Raw genomic sequence first — 25155 nt, 5'->3', positions numbered from 1 at the left:
AGATCTTTACCATAGAAACTCATTAAAGGAAAGAAAAAGGAATTTTCATCTCTCTATCTCTGAACACTTTGGGATTCAAAAAGTTTCAGAGAAGGAGGAGATTTGGTATTGTTCTAAGTCAATTCATTCTGGCTAAGGAAATGACGAGAAGGAAACTATTCCTCCATCTCAGGAACCATGTGGTGTTCCAAGATAAGGCAAACGCTTGCTAATTTGAGTCCACAAGCAGGAAATGTGATACATCCATTTCCTCTCAGGCAAACAAAACAGTCCCCGGCGTCACAAAAGCGTTGCTTCTGCTGCTAAATCTCAAACATTCAGAAACCCATTGCTCCACTGTGGACATACCATTTTATATTTATCATTTGGATGTTATGGATAAAAACAGTACTTACTCTCCGATCACATGGCCACCAAAGTTTTGGGGTAAGGATTTTTTTTTCTACAGTGTTGTTAATGGGAATATTGAGATTCGCTATTAACTGCCTTAAAAATTACATCTGAAAACTTTCAAGACTTATATTGGAAACAAAAAGTAATGGATAGATTAGTATTTCTTGAAGTTGAAAAGGTTATTCTCCAAATGTTTCTCTGGCAAAGTTTTATCATGATTTTTAACTAATCAAAATAGCAGGAACTCTGAGGACAGAATTGATCGTTTGACAAAGTCAGTTAGTGAAGTTAGTGAAAAGGTGTTGACTTCAGTATGTTTCAGATCATGTACATAATCTCAGTCATTTAATGGATGTACTTACATGGCAGACATAGTTTGTTTCATCTTCTGATGAAAAAGAGATAGCAAAAAATAAAGGTGCTGAGTGCTGCAACCTTTGGAATAAACATATTCTTTCAGAATGTAAAATGATTAGTAATTTGTTGTGGTGTCTCACAATCAGCTTTTACTTACTTTTTCCTCAATGTGTATTTTGATCACTACCCACTAAGGCTGTTTTCCTTCACCTAAACCTGGAAGTGGTTCATTAACCGAAATGTATAGAGCGTGAGGTGGAAATATATGCAATACTGAAATTCACTGTAAGTAATTAGATTCAATGACTTGTTCCTAAAAGATTCAGTGGAACAGTTGTGGACACCCTTTCCCTCCAAAAGGCTCTGTCACTTGATATATTTAGCATTAGGTGTGTATCATATGCTCTGTTTTTGCCTATTTTATTATTGAGGAATGACCCCTTCAAGAATCTGTGTACTATCTAAAGCTAAAAAATAATATGCACTACCAAAATAGGACTTTTTGTTGCATAGAAGTGCCCTGGGAAAAGAGTGGAAAATAATATACAAGAAGACTTAAAGAAGTTCCTTCATTTCCTTAGAATAAGCAGCAAGAGTCTGTCAAAAGCCAGCCACATGTTTCTTGCATTGACACATATATTTTTCTACTGGGAAACCATGAGCAACTCACTTCACTTCTGTGTCTTGGGCTAGAAAGTGGGATAATAATACTGGACATCTTTGAGTAATACTTAGAGATTAACTGAGGAAAAAGTACTGTTATTAGTGTTTCAGAGTATGTGCTTTTATTGTCTAGTGGCTGTCTGGTGGATTCTGAAGCAGAAATAACTATCATTTTTGTAGAGTGGAACTACATATAATTCTAAACTGGCTCAGGACAAAAATGAAAGAGTGCCTTCATAAACATGTACTTTGAAAAACCGTGTGTAAAAGACACTACCTCTTGTTAATGCAGATTTGATTTTTTTCTGAGATAAATCATTCTCTCACTGTCATGGAAAATTCAGAAGAATGGCAAGATTATGTGCAGCTCTAGAAATTCATTAACCATACTGCTCAGGCTGTAGGCAAGGTGTGCTCCATCTTCATGAAGAGTCAAAAAAAGTACCCAAGAGCTACTTAAGAAGTGGTCATTTTATTTCCATAGCATATTGCGTGCAGCTGGCTCCACTGATGTGGTTGTTCTCTTGTCATTCCATCTAAGGTACTTCTCTGGGTGTGCCAAGACCTTGCCTTTCGAAATCAAGAGCCGTATTTGACCGCACAGGGCAGAATATGCATGAGCTGTCATATTGCTGAAAGGGCCAGTGTTACCTCCCACCAGCACTGCCTACCTGGCTTGCCAGGGAATGAATGATAACTGTACACAGCTGCGACCACCTCCCATTTGCCCACACTCTAACACACAGCTCGAGTTTTTGTGAAGAGCTTGCTTGGTCCTGGAAAGTGGAGATGCCTCTTTGGTTCTTCTTATTTTTCTGCTAGATTTCAGAAGAGCTAACAGTGTTTCTTCTTCTTCCTTCCCTCCAGATGTATCACATATGGTAGACTAGGGAGAGGACATCACACAGTCCATCATATATATAGTCAGCATCAGAAGACACTGCTATTTTTTTTTCAATCTACACAAACTCACTGTGATGAAATATCAGTTATAACAGTAGAAAGGTATTTTTTGACATCTGTGGAAATACGTGAACTGAAGTAGAAATAAAGATATATGATAATAGATGTAAATAAAATGTAGTTCTTTATTAAATGAGAATGCAAATTTTGAAACTGATTTTTTAGGAAACTGGTTTTTCAGTAAACGGTTTACAGTCTGTTTCACTGTTTTTCTAAGCCAGCCACTATGTAGCATTGTGAGTTTGAACACATTATGAAGATCCAGATCCTATTCCATGTGTGTGTGACTTCTCAGTGGCTCCAAGGACACAGCCAATGTATACATTTCAGCATGTGTGTAAAGGTTTGCTGATCAGGCGCTGACTTTGTGAGAAAAAAAAATGCTGTAAAAATTGTTAGAGTAACTATTCATAATGATCTTTAATCTTATAATTTTATAAACTATCTATTGTCTAAGAGCTGGTTCTCCCCTCTGGAAAATATGCAGGCATCCTGTTTTCTAAAACTGAGCAGTTTCCAATGGTAACATAACACAATAGGATCTTAAAAGTGGTTCTAAGAATTTTAAAACAATGAACAAACTAAACTCTTTTATTATTTATGTGTGAGCCTACATAATTCTTTTCACAGCTATTCCAGGCCAGAGTATGATATTAGAAGTTCACATGAATAAAGCTGTGTAGATAAAAACAACATATACACACAACTTGATTTGTGTTATGCTATGTGAATTGCCTAAGTGGTTTAAATTCTCCCTCTGTTCATGCCAAGACCTTAACAAAACAATTAAATTAGTATACTGTTTTGCAGGCTCAGCGTAGAGTCAAAGACAAGGCCTGGAGAATTAATAACTCTTATTCTTAGTTGCAGATCCTGCAAGATAATGATGTGATTCTATACCTTCTCCTAATTCTTCTCTGGAATTCAGGTTTCACTGTCATTCTGCGGTCCTTCTAAAATGTTACATTATGCAGCAAAAGTAAAGCAATAGAAGGAAAACAGTAGTTTCACTAGTCTAACATCAGTTCTTGGGTAAAAAATAAAAAAGGAATGTTAACGTCCTCTTCTAGCTTAAATTTGTGAGTTTCATGAAAGAGTTCCTGCCTCTGTCAGCAAGTATCCTCTGTGTAACGTGTGATGAACAGCAAAGACGATACCCCGGAGCTTACTCCAGAGTTTGTTGTGGTCCCTGGAAATCTGGTTCTTGTTTTGCTAATAATAGCGGTTGCCTGTGAAAGATGTAATAAGAGTTTCTTTTTAGATACACATGCCTGTTTCAGACAAGCTGGCTGAACTAATGTGAGGACACAGGAGCTCATCTGTTCTAGGTGCCGGCTTTTCTAAAGAGGCATAATCTCTGCTAACCCCTATTTTGCAATGGAAATCTGTAAGATGGTCTTTTGACAGAGGCAGGAACAGTAGCACTGAAAGTCTGTCTCTGCTGGACTTCAGCACTCTTGGTGTCATGTAGGCCTGTAGACAGTGAATCTGGATTAGTTTTTTTATTGGTGGCTTCAAGGGGAGTTTTTGTCTGGTTAAGAGCTTAGTGAGAAATTCAGGGTTTGGTACCCATCCATCAACTACTAATCTCATTTTTTACTGTTTTAATATAGTCTTTATTGAGTTCATTTTGATTTGTAAGTTAGCAGTGGAAGCGAAGATGTTTCCATTTTAACTGGAAGTGCATTTCTTGTAATTCCTAAAAGCATTTTCAGTCACACGCAATTAAATACAATAAATGGCTTTGAGACAATCCTATTCCTCTAGTGTAGATGGTAATATACTTTCAAATCAGGAAATTTCATTTAAATAGTACATTTGATCAATATGACAGCAGCAGAGAGAACAAGTGTAAGCAGATATTAACACAAACTTGGATCCCTACACCATCCTTCAGTCTAGTTTTACTCAAGTATCTATTTTAAAAATGTAACAGGACTATTTAATAACTTAAAAACATTAAGTAGCATTTTTTTTTCTTGAGTCAGTTACTTGCCCAGTAACAACTGGAAACAATGCCATTTATCAGCTGGCTTCCAGCAGTTTAAGATGGATAATTGTCTGGCACTAGCATTTTGAGCACTATCACATGCCTTTTATAAGCCATAAATACCTCATGGTTTACAAATAAAATGCCAAATTTCACCTTGTCTCTCTCTCAACCCTGGTCCTTTCCATCATTAAAAGGTGTTTGTTTGCTTGAAAGAAGTCAGTTTTCTGCTGGAAGAGATGAGCTTTAGGTATGAGCATATTCTAATGCCAGATACTGTGTTGTGCAGTCATGTTACCCATCTAGCAATCATGGTAGTTAAGGACTTCACATCATTCTCTTACTTTATGAACTGAAATGCTACTTGTGAAGGGCAGCACTGACACAAGCTGTGACAGAGCTAAGACAGGAAAGCCCAACCTAGGCTGCTATGGGACTCTATCCCTATTGTGGGATCCCTTCCCAGGTTGTAGTGGTGCCAGAATAGAAGCAACAGCGGCATATCTAGTCCAGTTCTCTGCAAATGCAAAAAGAAGCATTTGGCGAATTGTGTGGTGACCAGATTAAACTTACGGGCTTCCACTCTGACTGCTATGCCATGCATTTCCCGTGCACCCTCCGGGTGGTGCCCTTGCTCCCTTTTTCTCCCCTCCACACCTGGTCACACTATATCCTTTATACCCCTCCAGTCTATGCTTAGCATGAAATAAAGACTCCAGAGCTGCCTCAGCTGCCCTGCTAGAGCTGTGGACATACAAAAGCTAGACCTTGAGGCCACCTGTGGAGCACTTTACAGCAGATGTGGTAGCTTCAACCAGATCATTCTCTTCCCTAGTTTGTTGTTTGGAAGTGACTCCTGGCATAAACCAGAGGACCCCAGAAGGGCCTTTGTTGTGGTAGACTGGGGATTGCTAATAGGGCAGAAGACTTCAGTAAAATGAGGATAAAATTGCTTTGCAGACAGATAGCAAGGAGTGAAGGCATGGCATAAGAGCTCTTACATAAGATACTTTACATCATGGCACATTCTTTTTCTAGTAGAGATAACCTTCAGGGTTAGGGTGTTTCTGCACTGCTGAAGTGGAACCAAGAAGATACTACAAAATCAGGATCTTGGAATTCAGGTGCAGTATCACCCTCAAGGCTGTATTTCCTGAATTGTTATTTTTCTTCTCCCCTCCCTTTCCGTTCCCTTTTCTCTTCTTTTCACAATTCCACCCTAGAATGCAATGGTATTTTAATTAGTGGACATCAGCCAAAACAGAGAAAGGTGATTGGAGGCAGTCTGTTGACTGCATTGAGTGGAAACTTTTCTTGTAGTTGTTTTCTTTTTTGTCACTTCTCTATGTTTTGGAAAACCCCAGTGATCTTTACAGTGCAAATAGTTGGAAGCCTATCACACATCATAAGGAACTCATGGCATAAGGAATAAATGTCATCACAGGAGATATAATCTCTTTCTGTAGTCTTTGGACTAGATCACTGACACCTGCGTAAGTGATAGGATGCGAAGAAGTGAGATTCTTTCCTTTGAAAGCACTCTGCTGGAGTCAGACAACTGCAGACATTATAGGTTCCTGTTGGAAGCAGCCCCAGCAGGAGAACAGAGAGAGGAAGGGACAAAAATACTTTCTTACAGCCAAATGATGCAGTCATGCTCTAGTTTTGTCAGTGCATATCCAAAGTAGTAGGACATTGTCCTCTTCAGGAGACAGAGGCTAAATATGGGGATAGAGACTCTCAGTATGCAAACATGAGTATTGCCATGACCCAGAATAATAACCACAACATATTTCTGATGAATAAGTGAGCTGTTCTTCTTTCGTGGTACAACAGGGCACACAAGAATGAAAATTATATTCCAGTGACAAATGACTTTGTCAGTTGTGAATTTCTTTAACCTCATTGCCTTTTTGCATTTAGTTAAGACAATAAGTAAAAATAGATAAAATTATCCCCAAAGAAACAAATTAAAAACAAGCCAAATTCATCAATAGAGGGTGAGTAAGAGGGAATGGAGTAGAATGGTCCCAACGTATCTTTTCAGAGGAAGGGATGATCTATATTGGCTTAGTGAAGTCAAACATATCTGAAAGAATATATCTGAGCTCTTTGATCTGGAAATTATACTAATACCTCCCTCATGTCACAGGCTGTCATATATGAAATGCAGTCTTCACTTCACTCTGCAGTATCTGCCCCATCTGGCAGACACTGGCTGTGTCCACACAGACAACTTTGCTGCTCCAACTTCCCAGAGATTCTTATCACACATTGCCTTAACAAGTCTTTTGTTTGCTTGAGCCTGGCTTCTGGCTCATCAGGAATACTGATCCATCACTCAGGGCTCGCATCTCAGGGCTTCAGCTCGTGATATGCTAGAGTCAAGGGCTCAAATCATGAGCAGACTTCCATGCCTGTCATAATGGAGTTAATATGAGAGTAAGTCATATGTGAACCAACCTTCTGTCCAGCTCTCCCACCTATCCTTCCCAAACAAATAAATGGCTCAGACTTTCAGATTTGTTATTACAGATTTTCCAGAGCCCTGCTAGTCCCTTATTACTTGCCTGACTTTCCATCTATTGACTAAATGGAATGTTTTCTACTTGTCTCCTTATTCAAGCCAGAGCCTTAGAAAAGCAAAAACTGTTCACCTCCAAAGCTGCCTTTCCATAGACATACCCTTAAGACTTCCAATAACAAACAGCAGATTGTCATTCATTTCATAGCCAAGAATGTCTACTGAGGGTAGCAAGAGTGCTTGTTTTGAAGAATGTGTAATTCAAATGCCCCCACTGGTAGGTTCTGGTATCTGTCAGTGGCCTGTGAACTTCAGTAACCCAATATAAAAGTAGTCTAACACATATAATAATAAATAGAAAGGCAAGATGCATTTCCTTTAATTTAGTCAGAAAACTCTCAGAATTCATTGCATGAAGTGGCTAGGAAACCTGATGGAAAGTTACTGGTTTGGAGACTTTTTTCCTGTTTCTCAGCCCAGACAAATATTGATCAGTTGGGCTAATTGCAACATTATTTCTCTTAAATATGTAAGAAATAATAGTTGTCTGCACTAGAAAATTCCCAGTTGTGTGAATAGTATCATGCATACCATAAGGTATAATGAGGAAAGAAATAGATTGTGCTTATATTCTTTTTTGGCAGGCTGGTATGGACAGACCATGTGTTTGGGGCTGCAGGTTTCCCCAGTTCTATGAAATAACACAAGCATATCTGGTAGTTTCTAGTGGCTGTGTAGCTGTACTGAGTAAAAGTAATGGTGACATACTGCCTCTTCCCTTTCCTCCTCCAAGAAACCTGCCAACACCGGACAAGATTTTTATCAATTTCAAAATGTATTCAGACTTCAAAATAGACTAAAATATATTGATTCTTCCCAAATTCACTGAGAAACTAGAACTGTTTTATTTTCCCATGATCAGCTTGAACTTGGAGCAAAATGCCTGTCCCAGAAGACATTTGTGGAAATAAGCATACTTTTGAGCAGATTTTTACTAGGGGTTTTGGAAGATAAGACAGTTTCTCCATGCTTCAGGTCCCTATTTTAAAAAAATGGAGAAAACTACCCTGCACTTTGCTTCATAGAAATATTGTGAAGATAAAGACCATGAGGTAAGATGGGAAATGGAATCAGGCAGACAAGCAGATTCTGTTTTTGCAAATGCTTCCTTGTAAATATGCTGATTTTTTCAAGTACCTTTATCTGAAGAGCAGTACAACACAAATATAAAAGATGACACATGTAAACAATGCTATGAAAGACAATGAGCTCTCTGAGGCATTGTCAAGTACCTTATTAAATGTTTCCCTCTTTATCACTAATCTTAAATTCAGTGCACCTTCAAGCCCTTCCTCCTGCTCCTCACTGACAGGTTACATGATACCACAAACAGGGATATACAGTGTGCTTAACTGAAGATTTCACTTGAATGAGTAATATTTTTCTACCCTGTTAAGCTCTGCACCAAGTGGAAGGATCTTGTATTGTCTACCAGGTCAAGGTCATCAGAGGATCTTCCTATTTCCAGTCACACTGACCATAGCATGGACTGCTCTTGGGAAATATAAAGCAGCAGCAGAGCACCTCGGGATAGTGACTCAAGCGGGACAATTTCTGAGATGCTGCTTTCATAGGAATAGTGCTAATACTGACAGAAATGGAAACAAGGGCACATGTTTAACTGGAAGAAGATGAAAGATAGCATGTGATGATGAAGTGCTAGCCACGGCAGCATCTGTGTGTGAACATCATTACTTCAGTGGCAGTGCAATAGCAGTGAGTGTCATTGCTTTGTAGCATGCAACATGTTCCCTCTGCCCCTGAAGGCCAGTGGAAACATTATACCAAAAGAGAAACAAATCTATGACTTATGATATAGATATAAAGGAAGGCATTACTCATCTTCCCCTCCTCCCCCCTTCCCATTTCAGACTATACTATGTCCCTGTTCTCCCTCAGCTTTTTTTGAGAAGGAATGAATTGTATGCAGCTTTTCAATTAGATTTCTTATCCATGTGGCAGTTCTTTTTGCTGGAGTTGCTATGTTTGTGCACTTCATTGTCTTCCAATATTGCTAAAGAACACCTGAAGCAACTAGGTTGCCCACCAAACTCCTGCAGGAACCTGGAACTTCCTCTCTATTTCATCAGGGACAGGAGTCAAATTCAAATATATTAAAACTAAACACATGCTGCCCAAAAGCAGATGGATTTCTCCTGGAGAGACAACTGTATCTTAGCCTTATACAATCTGTTATTTTCTGGCTAAATTTGGAGGTAGTACTCTGTATCAGCTACTAGACTATTATGGTTTTATATAAATTTTATATAAAACTTTAGCAAGTAAATCATTTACTTTCTTCTCAAGGGTCAGACTGATCACATCTGTTCCAATATGAATATGATTATGTATATTTTACTACCAGCTAAGTAAAAGATTTGGCAAATATGTGAAACCCATCACTTCCATTGTTCCATCAAAAAGGATTATATCCATAATCAGTCCTTGCATTCAGGAAGCTAACATATAAATCAATTCAAGATCTAATGTACAGGCCTGTCAGAGAGATAATGATTAATGACGGTCCTAATTTTTTTCCTTGCCCTTCTTCTGGCAAGCCCAAAGAAAGTATTACTGTAGCTGGATGAAAACAACAAACTACATCATGAGGAGAAAAGACCAATCTTATTCTTACATGCTGTCTATTCAGAGCACGATTTTTTCCTTGTGTATAAATTATTCTTTTAATGTGGGTCTGTCGTCCTCAGGCTGTGTTGTGTTGCTTCCTAATTACTGCTTCTTCCCTGCTTTTTTTTTTCTCATACAGCCATTGATTTATCAAATGCTTAACCATCCTTAGCAGCAAGGACACAGATCTAAGGTAGTAGAAGGGAGAGGCGAAGTTTCTTCAGAGTATTATTTAAATATTAATAAAAAGCACAGTGAATAGCATTTTGGCAGCTACACCTACTGTATTGATGTGGTGCTGCTTGTTGCCGCATGAGCTAGCTGCCAAACGAGTCATGCCTTATTTAGCCACTGAATCCAGGAACCTCATCTTTAGAAAATGAATTGTATTTCTTCTTCTAAACAGCACACCAGTGAGTGTGTTGGCATGTGAATGTGTGGGCAGCAGCAGAGATGTAAGAAAAAGAACTTGGTGCTGTGCTCTCCCCTTGTAACAAACTCCATGTAGATGCATGCTCCACTGCGAGAGTCTACCAGGATTCAGATTCATGTGAGATTGTCTCAACACATTGTGAGTCCGATGATTCTCTCAGTTCTTCTTGTTGCAAAACCTGTTGGAGGAAAATACTTTGTATTTATGCATAATTTCCCATTTTGCCATTGCAGCTCCTTTAACAGGGGGGTCAAAAATCTTGGTGAGTCAAATTAACAGCTGTCAGCGGTGCTGTCTCCATTGTACAGAAGACTGATCTGATGCATGGGCATGGCATGGGATGTCCACACTCATCAACGAAGAACACAAAATAAAACCAAGACTCATGGCTGAGCCATTTGTCTTTGTAAGGTTAGCTTCGTTTCATAACCCTATCCTTCAGGCCAGAGGGAAAAAAATAGCCCTCAAGAACAATTAGCACTGACTACTTCATTTTTCCCTTCTTTCCAAAGTAGAAGCTTCAATTCCTGTAAGACCTTAATAAAAGGTACTTATTACTCAGATTTTGAAAACTACTGTATAGCGGTTAGGTTTGCACCAAGCACTCCTTATTCTTCTAATAAATCTTCAGAAACAAAGAAAGTGCAAAAGCAAATTCTTAGGCTGCAGTCGAGTTGGTTGCAAAACCATAAATAAATCCCCTTCTGCTTGAGGAGATAGATTATCTTTGATTTTCTTGTATTGAAAAAGAGGACAATTGTAACTTAAGATTCAACCATTAAAGAACATCAACCAAAACTACATTAACAACATAAATATATAAAACTTTGTTATGAAATAATGTCTAAGAAATGTTTAGCAAAATAGTTGGGAGGAAAAAGAATAGTCTGTTCAGTAAGATGCAAAAACTTAGGGCTCTGGTACATGCCTGCTGAGGCAAAGAGTCAGGGCACTTTCTACTGCTCTACAGAGGCTTCTGCCTTGCTTCTCTGCCAGAAATTATGGCCTTTGTAATACAGTTTGCACAAGAAAATAAATGCTTTGTCTCAGACACATGAATTCACAGTCCATCTTAACACACACTTATGGGATATTTGATTATTTAACTGATATGTCTTACTTTTAAATCCTTTGTTTTAAAAATTATTTGGTATTGATGCCATCTTTGTTATCCAAAGTAATGGAAGAATGCGCCCACCAAATAGATACATGGCCTCTATGGAACATGTATAAGCTATAGAGCCAGAGTATAAATGAAGAAAAAGACTAGTGATGGTTCTGTTGGTTGAGAAATACAGGAATTCCTGGGCAAGCAAGGACCTGGACCAGCCCACCTGCCTGGCAGAGCCCTGTGCACACACAGATGTGGGGGATAAGCACTGATGTCACTGTGAACTGAGTCCCCAGCCTGGATCATCTGCCCAGGCTTGTGAAGAGTTGACTGAAAATCCAGATTAGTAATACTTCCACTTTGAAATCATACCAGTGTGTTTCAGCTGGTGGTTTCACGGATTGTTGAAGGTCCCGATTAATTAGCCCACACCAAAATAGATATTCCTATTCCTATTTGATATAAGGGAAATCTCTGAAATTGATTGATTTACTCATGGTCACACAGGAGATGTTGGGAGAAAGAAAGCTCAGATTTCTGAACTGCAGGTAAGTAACTGAGTAATACAATACTACCACATGTGAATATGCTTCTGTATTTGCAAAATGACATACTCACTGTAACAGTTGTTCCCTGAGGAAGAACAAATGAAGCAGGGGATTTTTTACGTTACTGGATGTAGCCAAGATACTACTGCAGTGAAAGAAGTAGAAAAATCTGATTTAAATAGAGATCCCATTTTCTGCTACTTGAATACTAGTTTATTGGATACTGAAGACCATATTTAACAAAGTTCACTGATGGCTCCTTTTCCTCCCATTCTTCAATTTTGTACAACTTTCTTCATTTTCACCTGAAAAGAGTCCTAGTTTTAGCCATCTCAAAAAATAATGAGGCTATAAATAGAATAGCAATATTTTCATTGAAGACTATTTTTGAACTGGCAATACACAAGTTGGAGTTGTCAGCAGAATATTTTGTGGCACTATCTCAAAGGCAGCACATTTTGGAGTGAAAAGAGTTTTTGAGAAACCTTACCATTTTGGGCCCTACCTGATTTCTTTCAGCATAGATCAACACACTATGATGGACAGTATCTGTTTCATTCATTTGCTCTGCATTAATATATGATTTTTTTTTTTTAAGGAGACTAAAAGGGATGGAACTGTGATGGGGAGGTTGCTTCTCTCCTGAGATGCAACTGAGCAGGGTGTGGGGGGAGAGAGAGAGAGACTGCACAACCAAGAGCAAGTAGCAGACACAAGGTCCTGCCTCTGAGGGGACAAACAGACACTTATAACCAAATGTGCAAACGTTGCAGCACTTCTGAAAAGCACTGCATTGAAAACCACTGTTTGAGGGACGCACTGGGCAGGGGCAAATGTATTTATAACCCCAATTTTATTTCTGTTATGTCTTACCTAGTCACTCTGAGTTTTCTCTTTTGTAAAATATTCTACTTTATATTGTAATAAAACTTGGGTTTTCAGTGTAAAAGCTTTCTGGACTTTTGTGGGTGCCCCCAGTAAGGACAAACTCCACTTGAAAGCTCTAGCTGAGTCAGGCTCCTCTCTGACACAGATAGCAGAGTTGCTGTGGTAGGACTGGGGATGAATTAAAAGTTCTGCTTACCCTACAGTCTCCCCACCGACCTGAAAGCTAGTGTCTTGCTTTAACACTGGATGTCTTCTGTTTTTTTGAACGCAGCATACTAACTTTGGTATTTCCTGCTATAGAAATCTTCCTTAATTCTTGAGATTCTACTCTAGTCACTCATGCTCTTTTCATACTGGAACTGATGTTATTCTCAGGCTCTGTAGAATAGTCTTATCAGTTTAGTAATAGCTATAAGATTGAGGCATATTGCGCTGTGGCAAATTCTGATTTAGTATTTGATTTAAGTTTGTGCAGAAGACACGCAGCTCAGGCCTGTGCTCTGGTTTTGTAAGTTTGATAAGCATGCTTTGAGAGAGGATTTCTTGCTGCACATGTGAAAAATCAAAATTGTATTACTGTCTTTATAATGCATTGGGAATCATAATGAAACCAGATGGTGACAAAGTTTCTATCTCTTCACAAAGGAATCTTTGCTTTTTTTAATATAGTCATGCCAAAGGCATGAAATGAAACATTCTGACATGTCTATCTTAGATGTTCCCTTCTGATTATTACAATTACTGTTCATTTATCATTCCAGTAAAAATCAACTGCCAGTAATATCAAGGGAACATTATCAACCCTGAGATGGTTTATGGGATATTGAGATGGCATGTCCCACTCTTCTGGCTTTTTATCACAAGGAATGATGGTACTAGTAAACCTAAAGCAAATTTACTCCAAAGAACAGAGATCACACTGGACTTTACTGTGGGTGGCAAGAAATACGAATTTAAGAACAGACTTGGCCTCGTATTTCACTGTCAGCACAGATATGTGCACAAAGCCACAAATCTGCTTCACTAAGCTTCTGAATATTTCTGTTGTGCCTCAGTGTACCTTAATTTCAAACCCTCTGCAAAATGATAGTCCTACAGTGTTTACATCAGCCTAATTCGAAGTCTTTCTGAGTTTTCAGGTGCTATTAACTTCTCTGTTATCCTTCTTCCAAATGTTCATTTTTAGATTTTCTGGCACACCTATTTTTTTCCAGCGAAGGCATTTTATGTATTCTTTAGTGCTCCAGCATAACTTTCCAGCAGGGGGCAATCTTGTTCCTAGAAAGGTGGCTCATTTATGAAGTTAACCCTCTGGTGAACAGCTGTCCCCTCTGCATTTCAAATGCGGGATTAATCCAAGGGCACAGACTATAGAATTTTTTTTCCTTGTCATTTACTTAATAAATTTTCAGAAGCTTCTAAGAGCCTTTTTTCTTACCTTGTCATTATGGAAAGCCTTAGAAACTGCACAAAATAAGGTCAGAACGGACCTCTAGCTGTCATCTGTTCTACCTTCTTTTTTTCCAGACAGGATTAACTATATCACAGCAACTCTTGATTGATGTTGTTTCTTAAAATCTTTGATGGGGATTCCACTACCGACCTAGTCTATTCTAGTTAGAAACATGTCATTATAGTTAGAAACATGCTTTTTAAAATTTTAATCTGAATTTCCTTTGCTGTATTTTAAAAACAGTACTTATTAGCCTATCTGCAGTGGACATAAAAGTCTTATTTGCAGCAACTATTTATTTATTAGGAGAAGTGGGAAAAGTACTCTCAGTTGCTGCAGAAAAGAATCATTCACTAGCATAATCAGAAAAAAAAAAATCTCTATAGCAAGCAGCATGAATGTGACAATGACATTCCTGACTGCCTAACTACATTATTTATTTATTATGTTTACTAGTTATCATGTCCTCCACAGGATGCCCTTCTTTCAGGTTTTTCCTTGGGTTCTGTTTCGCAGACCCCACCATCCTTGTCTGCCTGTTTTCTGCACCTAGCAATTGCCTGAATCACCTTGTGCTGTAGACTAGCACTCACTCTTTTCACAAAAGTCCTGTGACCTTTCTTAACGTTTGCCATGACTAAGATCACAGCTGGCTGATTTCACAAAGCAACTGATTCACCCACCCAACTGAATCATGGGCTGCCTACAAATAATTAATGAGAGGTTGTTTTGATAAAACAATTAGTGACAAAGAGCAGGAAGATAGTAATGTCAGCCCTTGTCAGCTACAGGGAAATTGCTTTTTTCAGACTCAGCATGACAATAGCAGCGCAGATGCTGCAGGAGTTGGCTACTGATACCAGCACCAGCTTTAAACTAAAACTTCTTGGAGTTCTCAGAACTGGGATAAAACCTCTAGTAGTTTGAATCACGTCTTTCTTTTTCTGTGCTAGGCAACAAGGGGATTCTTTGGAGCCCAAGTCACTCTTCCTTTCCACGCTCCTTCTCGTTTTCTGGGACATGCGAGAAGCAGCAGCAGCAGCCTGTTGGGCTTAGCTATGGGCATTTGCTGCAGCTGTAGGAAGATGTTATGAGTCTTTTGAGACTTTTAGAGACCCTGGCTACTCGTGTCTGGTTTTGCACAAATTAGAGTGCACTGATGATTGACATGAATGTCACTTGAAAAGCCACCGAGATTCCTGTATTGCAATATCTGAACTTTTCTTACTAGTCAGGTTATTAGATTTGCCATTTGTGTGTTAGTGCAATTCATACTTTTATACACTAGCTGGTGCTCTACACTAAGCTGTGCAATGTTCAGGTGTAAATTCCAGTACTGGTTTGTATAGTTTTTATGCCAGCTTTTCGCATTGAGTTTTCATTGGGGGAAAAAAATAAGAGGTGGAAGCTGAGCTGGATTTCTGCATGTCTGAGACCAAACCCTTTATCAATTGTCAAAGTTTCCTGGCTTTGGGACAAGGCAGTGTACGTGTGTGCACACATGTATGTATGTAGTGGGAGGAATGCTAACTTTCTTGAATAACTTTGAGTCACTGACATGTGCCACGGCATAAAGGAAAGAAAACTCACAAAAATATGAGAAGGAAAGAATCGAAATGGAACTAAATTAAAAATTCTAAGATTCAGCTAGAAAATATGAAAATACCTCTTTCCCACCACACTGCAGAATGGTATGTTCTGGTACTTTTCTAACACAGCTGAAATCAAGAAGCTTGTATGTGATATGTTCTGCATATGAGCTTGGTGGAGTGCACACAGATTAAAGCTTGCATGTCAGGTGCTCAGTGCCTCATGCTAGTTTTGGGTAGGTGGAGGAAAAGAGAAATGGGAACATCACTCTCAGTTGCTGAAGAAAAGAATCCTGCAGTAACATAGCATGAACAAAACATCTCTAAAGCAAGCAGAGTGTTTGAATGCAGAGCAATGACATTCTTGACCAACTAGTTGCCAACTAGACTACTTCTGATAACTTTAAGATAAAATTCCTTAATTATTTCTCCTTTAATAAATCAGCAACAAAAATGTAACCACTCCAAAACATAAAGCAGACTATAGTATTTGAGAGTGATCTACTACAAATCAATGGGATGAAACATTTTGGTATCATCCTACCTTGGGGTGTTTTCTACCTCCCTGTGCTTAGCAATAGCATGAGAAGAACAGATGCTTGGAAGGCTGTCTTTCTATTAAAGTTATTATTGGCAAAAATAGAGTTCAAATTCCAGACATATGTACACAGACTGACTAAACGATGCTTTTCCATCTCTCTTCCCTTTGCATCTAATACTTTGCCTTCCTCCCCTGCCCCTGGTTTCTTTCCCTGGGAGGCTTTCACTGAAGCTGCTACTTGTGAGAATTCAAAAGGCACTACTGTGGCTTCATGTACATGGCCAACGAAAAATTTGCAAATGTATATGTTTGTGAGAGGGAAGGAAGATGTTGTGCCCAGCTTAACTTGACACCTCAATGATTCTACCATAAGGCTTTAGGAAGGACCTAACAATTTCCTGAGTTCAGGGAACAGAATTCTGTCCTGCCCCTGATCCAGCTGGAGCTGAGGACAAAAGGGAGATTCCCTGGGAAAACTCTTCCATTTAAATGGAACAAAATCCAGAGTGAAATTCAAATGAATCCTCAATGTAAGCATGTGATTTTGAATTCGAAGGGATGTCTTGCTGTCTTGATGAGGTCATTTCAGAAACGAAAGCCTTGAAGAAGTAAGAGATTGACCTGGGTATTTCTGCAAGGCAGGATACTCTGTCATAAAAAGGTCATCTATTCTGAGAGGAGTTTGGTTGCTTCAGGGTCTGACAAGTCTAGGTAGGGACCATGTTGTTAATTTTTGGTGAGGTGTACTCCAGGGTGACGAAGGGGCACAAAAGCAGCTCCTTTCTCAGAAGGCTTATGGATTGATGTAAGCCCTGTTTGACTGGTGTTGCTACTGGATCCCTAGACTGGCTGGGAAGAACTTGTTTCAGGTGCATAACTACAAAAAGCACCTTATCAGCAGATATAACATCTTTACTAATCGCACGTCCAAATTTGGCATGAGTGAATTCTATAGAATGCTAAGGGCTTGCTAGAGGCTATCGGCTTGGTAGGATATAATGCTTCATGTATATAATTTGTGGAATGTTATAAAAGTCTAAGAACACTGTAACAACCAAGAAAAAGCTTTGCATAGCAAAGGCAATAATTCTCCATCTCTGGAAAAATCAGAGGGGAGTGAAAGGAGAGAATTCAGAAGGACTTGCCCAGTCTGGATTGCCCAGCCAGATGTTGGGCTGACAGTCGTGTGCTAGCTTGGCAGTCAGATCTGTGAGTAGTACCCAGAAATCATGAGTGTTATTGGGAATTCTGAACATCTAACCTTTTTTGCATGGGTGTATTTGAAAGATCATAGATAAGAAAGGAAATGTTGCTAAGGTATTCAGTTGCTAATGTCACGGCAGGCTTATGTTTTGTTTCCTTATAACCATTTATTTCTGGCTTTGTACCTAGAAGTCTGTCTGTCTTCATTGTCAAAATAAACCTTTATCCTTCACTTCAGCTAGTGTTAGAAGTTAGATTGGATAAAATTGACTGAGATGGGGTACCCCATCATTTTGGTTGCAGCATAACCAAATAAAGCAGAATGTGTAAGCATCCTGGGAAATGTACACTTCAAAACATATTTTGGGGACCAGCACTTGAGGAGTTATTGACAGCATCCCCACCTTGTCCCCAACTTTCTTTTTTCTAAAAAGCAGAGGACAGAATGACATACACAGCTCTGTGCAAACCGTAAGTTATTATAATGACTCCCTCGGAGATATTACCTGGCAATATTGCTCTGACTCTCCTGAAAGGCTAGTTCCGTCCTGAAACTACCCAGAAAAAGGAAGTTAAAAACAACTGTGTGAAAGCCAGCTGTTCCTCTCAAAATCCCAGGTGCAGCAAGCTCTGCTCTGTCTTTGATCTTTTTCTCTGTTTTGTAGTATTTTCCCCAATGTACCTCAGGGTTGTGATCACTGAACGTTCTAAGGAGGAAATCAATGGACATAGATTTACAATTCTTCAGTATAAGTTTTTAGAACTGAATTACATTCAGCGAAATTCATCCTCTGCAGGGAGTCAACAAAAAGCAAGTTCAACCTATTAGTGTGCCCCCACAGTTCCCACTAAAGTCAGGGAGAGTCTGCGAAGAGAAAGAATAAAGTGCCTGGAACCCATGGATCTACTGGTATTACTATAACAAAAATCAGAAGTATAAAATGTAGGTCCAAAATGAAATGAGAGCCTATGGGATACTATATGGGAACTGCAATAATCAGTGTAAGCCCAGTTGAGTTTCCCCAGGGATAAATTTGACCCTCTATTTTTGCATTTGTAAATAGAAGTAGAAAAATAAAAGAATTGAAAAAGTTAAAGAAAATGAAGACGTTATCAAAAAGGCTAATTGCCTGTGCTGTATTTGCAGCACATGGGAACAGCACGCGGGAAGGACTGAAGAGCTGCGCTCAATACTTTTGTCAATTCCCTTGTCTGCTTTTAACAGTGTGAAATCCTGATTTGATTGTGCAGGTGGTGAAAATTACGGCTAGAGGGACGCAGGGACAAATCCTCGGCACGGTGCATGGCAGCCCCTGAGGCAGGTACACTTGTGCAGCTTGTGGGGCTTCTGCTTATGCTGGAGCCTGCTGAGCCCTGCAGAGAGCCCTTTCTCTGCCTTCCCGCTGGAGCGGAGAGAGCAAACAGCAACTGGGATGTTGGGTAGCAGCATAAATCCCTGAGTTTGGGGAATTCCCTGGCACTCTCAAAATATAATAGTATAACTAGCATTTCAGTTGAGGTAAAAAATGAATCAGCCTAAGAAGTATGATAAATAACAATTTTTCATTAAAAGGAAAAAAAATAAGTGACCAGATAGATAAGGAAGGTAACAATAACTACCTCTTAAAGTGTGATTATACCACTAATCATCTCTTTTGGAAGGCAATTGTCAGGTTGCACATGACTGCTTTCCCCATTCTGCAGTTGCCTACACTGAAATGTAAGTCCTGCTAGACATCAAGGCCTGACTTTAACTAAGCTCATCTGTTGATGTATATTGGGGTGCCTCTGCCTGCAAGTCGGTCCTACTGTTTGTGATCTTAGCTGGCCTACACTTCTGTACGCTAACAGAGTTACAAACTTTTGTCTATTGCAGTAATACAATTTCCATTTTAACAAATAAGTTTCACAAACATGACATAGTACAGATAGAAAAAGCATGTTTCAAGTTGGCCCATGGCTCTATTTCACTCATTCCTCTTTGCTCCACCAGTAGTCAACATAGCAACCCTTTTTGTCCTGGATCCACTCCCTTTTTGGATTTTTAGGGAATCTATAAGGAATTCACCTCAGGCTTTAATCATCAGGTTTAAAAATGTACCTCCAAACTTCCTAGAATAGCAATAAAGCTGGGGCTCAGTTGTAGAAGTGACAAGTTTTCTGACATAACTCACCTATTCTTAGAAATATATGAGGGAAAATCCTTCTTCCTCAACACTGTGAAACTATGTGGGGGAGAAAATCCTAGCTGTGCTCTTTTTTTATTTTCAGATCACTTAATGCTTGAAAGCAGGTATAAAAGAGCTAGAAATTTACTCTTTTCTTAATGACAAAGTAATGTATCTTCAAATTGGGCATGGGGGATGAGAAATATCTGAGCAACCTAGTATAAATAAAAGCTATCTCTGACCAAAATCTTTTATGGCATGGCAATTTACACTAATTACTATGAAGGTTTAAAGTATCAGTATCTCAGCAGTAGAAGACTGGAGCATGTTCTCACGCTACAATAAATACAGTGCTTAAGCCCTTAAGAAACTGGCAAAAGCTACATCTCAGTTACAGATCAGTCAGCAAACGTATATTAAGAACATGAACATCTATAAACAGAATGGCAAGCATGCATAAATCCACATATAATGCCACAGAAGCAAATACTTGGTGGTTTTATATCACAGCTGTGTGGCTCGTGGGTGACTGATCCTGGTAGAGGCAAAAGACTTTTTCCTTGCATTGATTCAGGCACTGGTATCAAATGCAAGCTACTCTCTAGATGCTTTTGAATTAACAAAAATAAAGCACTGTACAGTGAGAATAATCAGTTGTTGTGTCTATGCTGTAAGGTTCATGTTTTATATGATCTTTCAGTAACATCACGAAGACCTTAAGGTTTGCTCTTCTCCTAAGAAGGCTGCCATATTAAATTAATTTGCAGGCATCAAAAACCTTTAGGGCTGATGAAATAACTCTGCTGTGTATTTTTGCTGTATTTCAGAGCAGATAACAATAGCCTTCACAGTGTCCATGCTGGTCGGACTGGTGACTGGAGGGATCATCTGGGCTTTGTTTACTTGCTTGTCCCGTCGCCGAGCTAGTGCCCACATTTCCCAGGGCAGCGCCTCCTCCTACAGCCGCCGGTCCAGACCCCCCTCCCATGGCCACACTGCCAGCAGGAGTGGATTTTATCGCAACAGCAGCTGTGAACGTCGGAGCAACCTCAGCCTGGCCAGCCTCACCTTTCAGCGGCAAGCGTCCCTGGAGCAAGCCAACTCCTTCCCCCGCAAGTCAAGCTTCCGGGCGTCCACCTTCCACCCCTTCCTGCAAAGTCCTCCCTTGCCAGTGGAAATGAACAGTCAGCTGATCACCCTGACCCCCACAAGTACCACCACAACCCTTGTGGGAAGTACCACCAACAGTTTAAGTCGACCTGAATTCCACTGGTCTAACAACAGCCTCCGCATCTGCCACTCCACGCAAACCCCTCCTCCTGCCTATGAAACCATCATAAAAGCATTCCCAGACTCCTGAACTAGTTTCTTGATAGGAACACACTCATGAATTTTAAGAGGAACCTCAATCATCTCCAACGATTTTCTGTGCGTGCTGAGGATCTCTGAGGAGTCTCCTGTTGCTGTGGCATGTTGCAGAGGGGACGTACATTGCTAAGAGGCGGCTAGCACTGATTTTTAGAGCATGATATCCTGCTGGCCAGGGAGTCACCTGTCTTCCATGCCACCAGCCTCAATTTACTGATCTGAGATAAACTTATGTATTTATACTACTGTATCTTTAATTACAACCTTTGTATCTTTTAGTTTAGAGGAAAGAAAATGCTGCCACATAAGAAACTGATCATTTCTTGAAGAAACAGATCATGTTAGGAATTATTGATACATACATTTCTGCAAATTTCACTTGTGGCTTCCTTTTTAATGAAAGAAGTTCTGACTTTATATATTTTCTCAAGGATGTTAGATTTTCACTGAATACATCCCATTATCCACATTCTTCCTATAATCACAGAACAGCTTCTATCTGAGGAACCTTAGAAGCAGACACTGAAGTAGATTTAATGTCACAGATCTATTGATGGTAGCAGGCATCCTTTTTTGCTGATTGGAGAAGATTTAAAAGACTCTAGGTCAGGCCTGTTTGTATAACATTCCCTACAGTATGGGAGAAATGTTGAAGAGGAGAAAGTACAAAATGCATGGTAACAATTATAAAGATTTTTTAGTCTGCAACCAGCAGAGCAGGTAGTCCCATTTTAATACCTAATAAGGCTGTACAGGAGCTGAACTCCTGATGTTTCATTTTTCTAGTTCTGGTTATCAAGACAAGCAGTAGAAATGACAACTATTTTTTAATTGTTTCCTGTTTTGCTATGGGATTACTCATTTCCTTACTTCAAATTGTATTTTTCAAATTGTACCAAGTACAATTTACAGTTTAATGCTTCCGGGCAAGTTATTCACTGAAATCCTGTGTTTCACTAAATCTATATTTTAGACAGCTGCGGCTGAATACGAGGATTGTACAATTACCTGGAATATGAAGAAAAAGATGGAATATTTAGTTGAGGCTAAAGTATCTTCTTGACTGTTCTACGTGTACATTATGTCAAGCTAACCCCCGACTTAGTAGAGACTAATTGCACTGATGTGAGAAGTTAAGGATTTGGAAATCGTGCAGACAAACAGGGTATGATTTAAGTCTTCTCGGATCATTTTCCCGTTAAATGTTTTGTGTTCAAAGGAAAGGAAAAGAATTTCCACAAGCAGAGGAACAGTCCTATCCCTCACTTACAAGTAAGCCTCTCATTCTTAAAAGGGCTGGCAATTACTAGCTGCAGCACTCCTGATCCTGAGGGGAGCTGCTCTTTTGCCTCTGTTCAGAGCCTCAGTCCTCCCCTGTACTCGGGCAGGGATAACGGTTTGGCAGCTTTCAAGAACAGGCAAAATGCTTAATATCTTACCTTCCAGGCTTTCAGTGATTTGCCAGCATGCATCCCTGTGCAGAGTTCAGCATCCTTCGTGTAGCACTAATATTGACGTCTTAACTGTAATCTTCCAGCCTGATATCTTTTCATTTGCAAATATTGCTACAAACATTGAGCTACAAGCATTACTTATTGTAAAGTACAAGTACTCCTTATTGTAAAGGCAAACAATTTTGCATTTATCTACTGACAGGCTTCTGCTATTTTATTTTTAGTGTGCAGCTTTTTCCCTTTTAGAAGGCTGTATGTCATTGCTAGAACAACCATTTACAGGGTTTACAGAGCATTTCATTGCTGACCCTAGGGGTTCTGGTATACTAAGGACTTGCTGATAAGAGTGTGAAACTGCCTTTTGCTGTACTAGGCTACGGACCTACAACAATGGCCTTCTGGAGAAAAAAAGTTGCATTATTGCATTCATTAATAATATTTTTTCATTTAGATTTTTATTCAGTTTGGTAAAATTTATTGCATTTGTAAGTACTTTCACAGTGTCCTAGCTCTGGAATATTTGATGCCATTTATTCTAAAATGCCTATAGAAAACAGAATCCAAGCCTGCTCACTTTGCTTATTGAATTTGGTGGGCTGTTTGAAGAGACAACTTGGCCTACCATATGTACCAAGCTGGCCAAAAGTGTTTGTTCCTGGACAATGAAATCATTTTAGAGGAGTAAATTTTTACTCTCCGTTTATAAATGCACATTACATTACAGTAGAACTTTCCACATCATATTATTACTTGTATTATACTATATTTACTAAGCAATATAGAAAGGAGAGTTTAATGTACTGTATTTTTTCCTCCTGAAATCTGCACTGGATATAAAAAAAAATTTAGGTCTCCTAGATTAGGGAGATTAAAAGCACAGATTGTTTGGTGCATAGCTAGTATGGCTGTCAGATACCTAATTAACAGTTTAAACAGTGACTGAAATGAATATTTTGCAAGCACTCTGGAAGCTTCAGAATGTGAAATAAAGTTAGATGTTATAATCTCTATCTCATGCTTTTCCTTAAAGATAAATGCATTGACTTCTATAAGAGATACTTTAAAGGGAAAGATATTATCCTTACTATGCAAGCTGATATAGTTGGAAAGTGTGAATGAGAAGCTGGCCCTTCCTCTGCTGCTGTGGGGAGATGCACCAAAGTTGAAAATGTTATATGAATTCAGCTTCGAAGTTTGCTCTGGGAGAACACCATTCAAGAATTAGAAGTAGAAACTGAAACTATTAGTATTAGGAACAGGCTTTGTTTTCTTATAGTAAAAGGAATTAACCAAGATAATGAAGTGATGTAGTAGATTTTCCACCACTTAAAAGCATTACAAATGTTTCACAAAAAATTGTGTTTCCAGATTTCAAATCCACTGGTTTCCAAGTACTTTGACTTCAATCCACAAAGTGTTTGAGCAAATGCTTGCTTTAGGCACATGGGCACTCACTATGTGGTTCATGCTTAAATAGACACATGCACATTTTATTGCATTAGGACCAAAGCACATTGCACTGAATAAACTCCAAATTCAACCACGGGATTCAAGAATCACTGGGTATATGATATGCAGAAGATTATACTAGCTCATTATGATGCTCCTGTCCAGCCTTTTATTTCAATTTAAAATACCAGAAAGAACTAAGTAGTTAAAAATGTATTTCTGCAAAAAGATTTAAAACAACCACAGACAATGAATTATGCCTTATAATACTTTTGTATATAATACATTTTTACAGTAAGAGACAGCAAAAAATCAGATTAAAGAGTGTGCCCAGATTCACACTGGATATTATCAGTAGAGCTTTAATCAACCTCCAGATATCCTGACACCTCATACTGAAGTGAACAGAACTCCTTCTTCTTTTCATAAAGAGAAACACTATTCTATTATTGTCCATGTGCACAAAAACTATTGATACAATTTCATGCAGAAGACATAACTAAACTGCCCTCTGTATGAGATTAATCATGTTCCACAGGATTTACAAAAGTAGTTTCTGCTATATTCCTTGACCTTTCCTTACTGAAAAACTTCTGATCACCTCTTCAGACAGCTACTAATTATAATACTATCACACTCTGAACATGCATTATCTTTGCCAAATCAAATTTTTAAAGTTCACTTGCAATTTACCATGAAGTTTTTGAGTCATATCAACATCCACTCTTAAGTATAAACTGGAAACTACATTTACTGGAAATATCCTCTCAGAGATGATATGAGACATGCCAGAACCCTGACCTATAGGCGCTTTATAAAATTAGGTGATGTCTATGATGCAGTACAGCTTCTGGAAGAAAAGAAAGAAAACACTAATTGGAAATTTACCTCTGCCATGTCCAAAGCAGATTAAGGAAAACAGTGTTGATAAAACCTCATGGAACAGAGGATGGGAATTCTGGAAATCAGCCTTACTAGTCAGTTTAAAAACTCAGGTAAAATACCTTTATCTTTATTTGGGCCTCTTAATAAAAATGATTTTTCAAAGGAGCTGAACGTTTGGAATTTCTGTATGACTTTGTGAGGAATTATTTATTTACCTTTTTAAACATTGACAAGGATGACAAGATCCTAATCACTTTTTTAGCTGAAACATCAATACTGACTATAATTTCCTCAGTACTTTTCATCCAGCCAGGCTAGTGAATTTTCAGCAAACTACTGCAGCAGGCCAGGGGTGGACTGTTGCTGCCAAGAGCTCTTCTTGAAGCACTCCAGACAAGAAAGGGAAGACATTTCCAGCTGGATTTTCTGCCCTCTGTTGTAGCAGCACCAGCAGTCCCATTGAGGATCTCTGGCCCCATCATGCTCA

General features: G+C 39.0%; 1 protein-coding gene across 1 annotated transcript; it reads left to right on the top strand.

Annotated features, from left to right (window-relative positions):
* Positions 1–177: 177 nt before the first annotated feature.
* MYCT1 (MYC target 1) lies at positions 178–23344 on the top strand. The gene is given in 3 exon segments (XM_026122233.2): positions 178–271; positions 274–426; positions 20340–23344. Coding segments are annotated over 3 exon segments (780 nt in total). The 3' UTR covers positions 20873–23344.
* The last annotated feature ends 1811 nt before the right edge of the window (positions 23345–25155 follow it).

This window comes from Dromaius novaehollandiae, chromosome 3, assembly GCF_036370855.1.
Source record: "Dromaius novaehollandiae isolate bDroNov1 chromosome 3, bDroNov1.hap1, whole genome shotgun sequence".
Classification (NCBI taxonomy): Eukaryota; Metazoa; Chordata; class Aves; order Casuariiformes; family Dromaiidae; genus Dromaius; species Dromaius novaehollandiae.
Note: the sequence above shows the minus strand (reverse complement) of the source record. Positions and strands in the feature narration are given on the sequence as shown.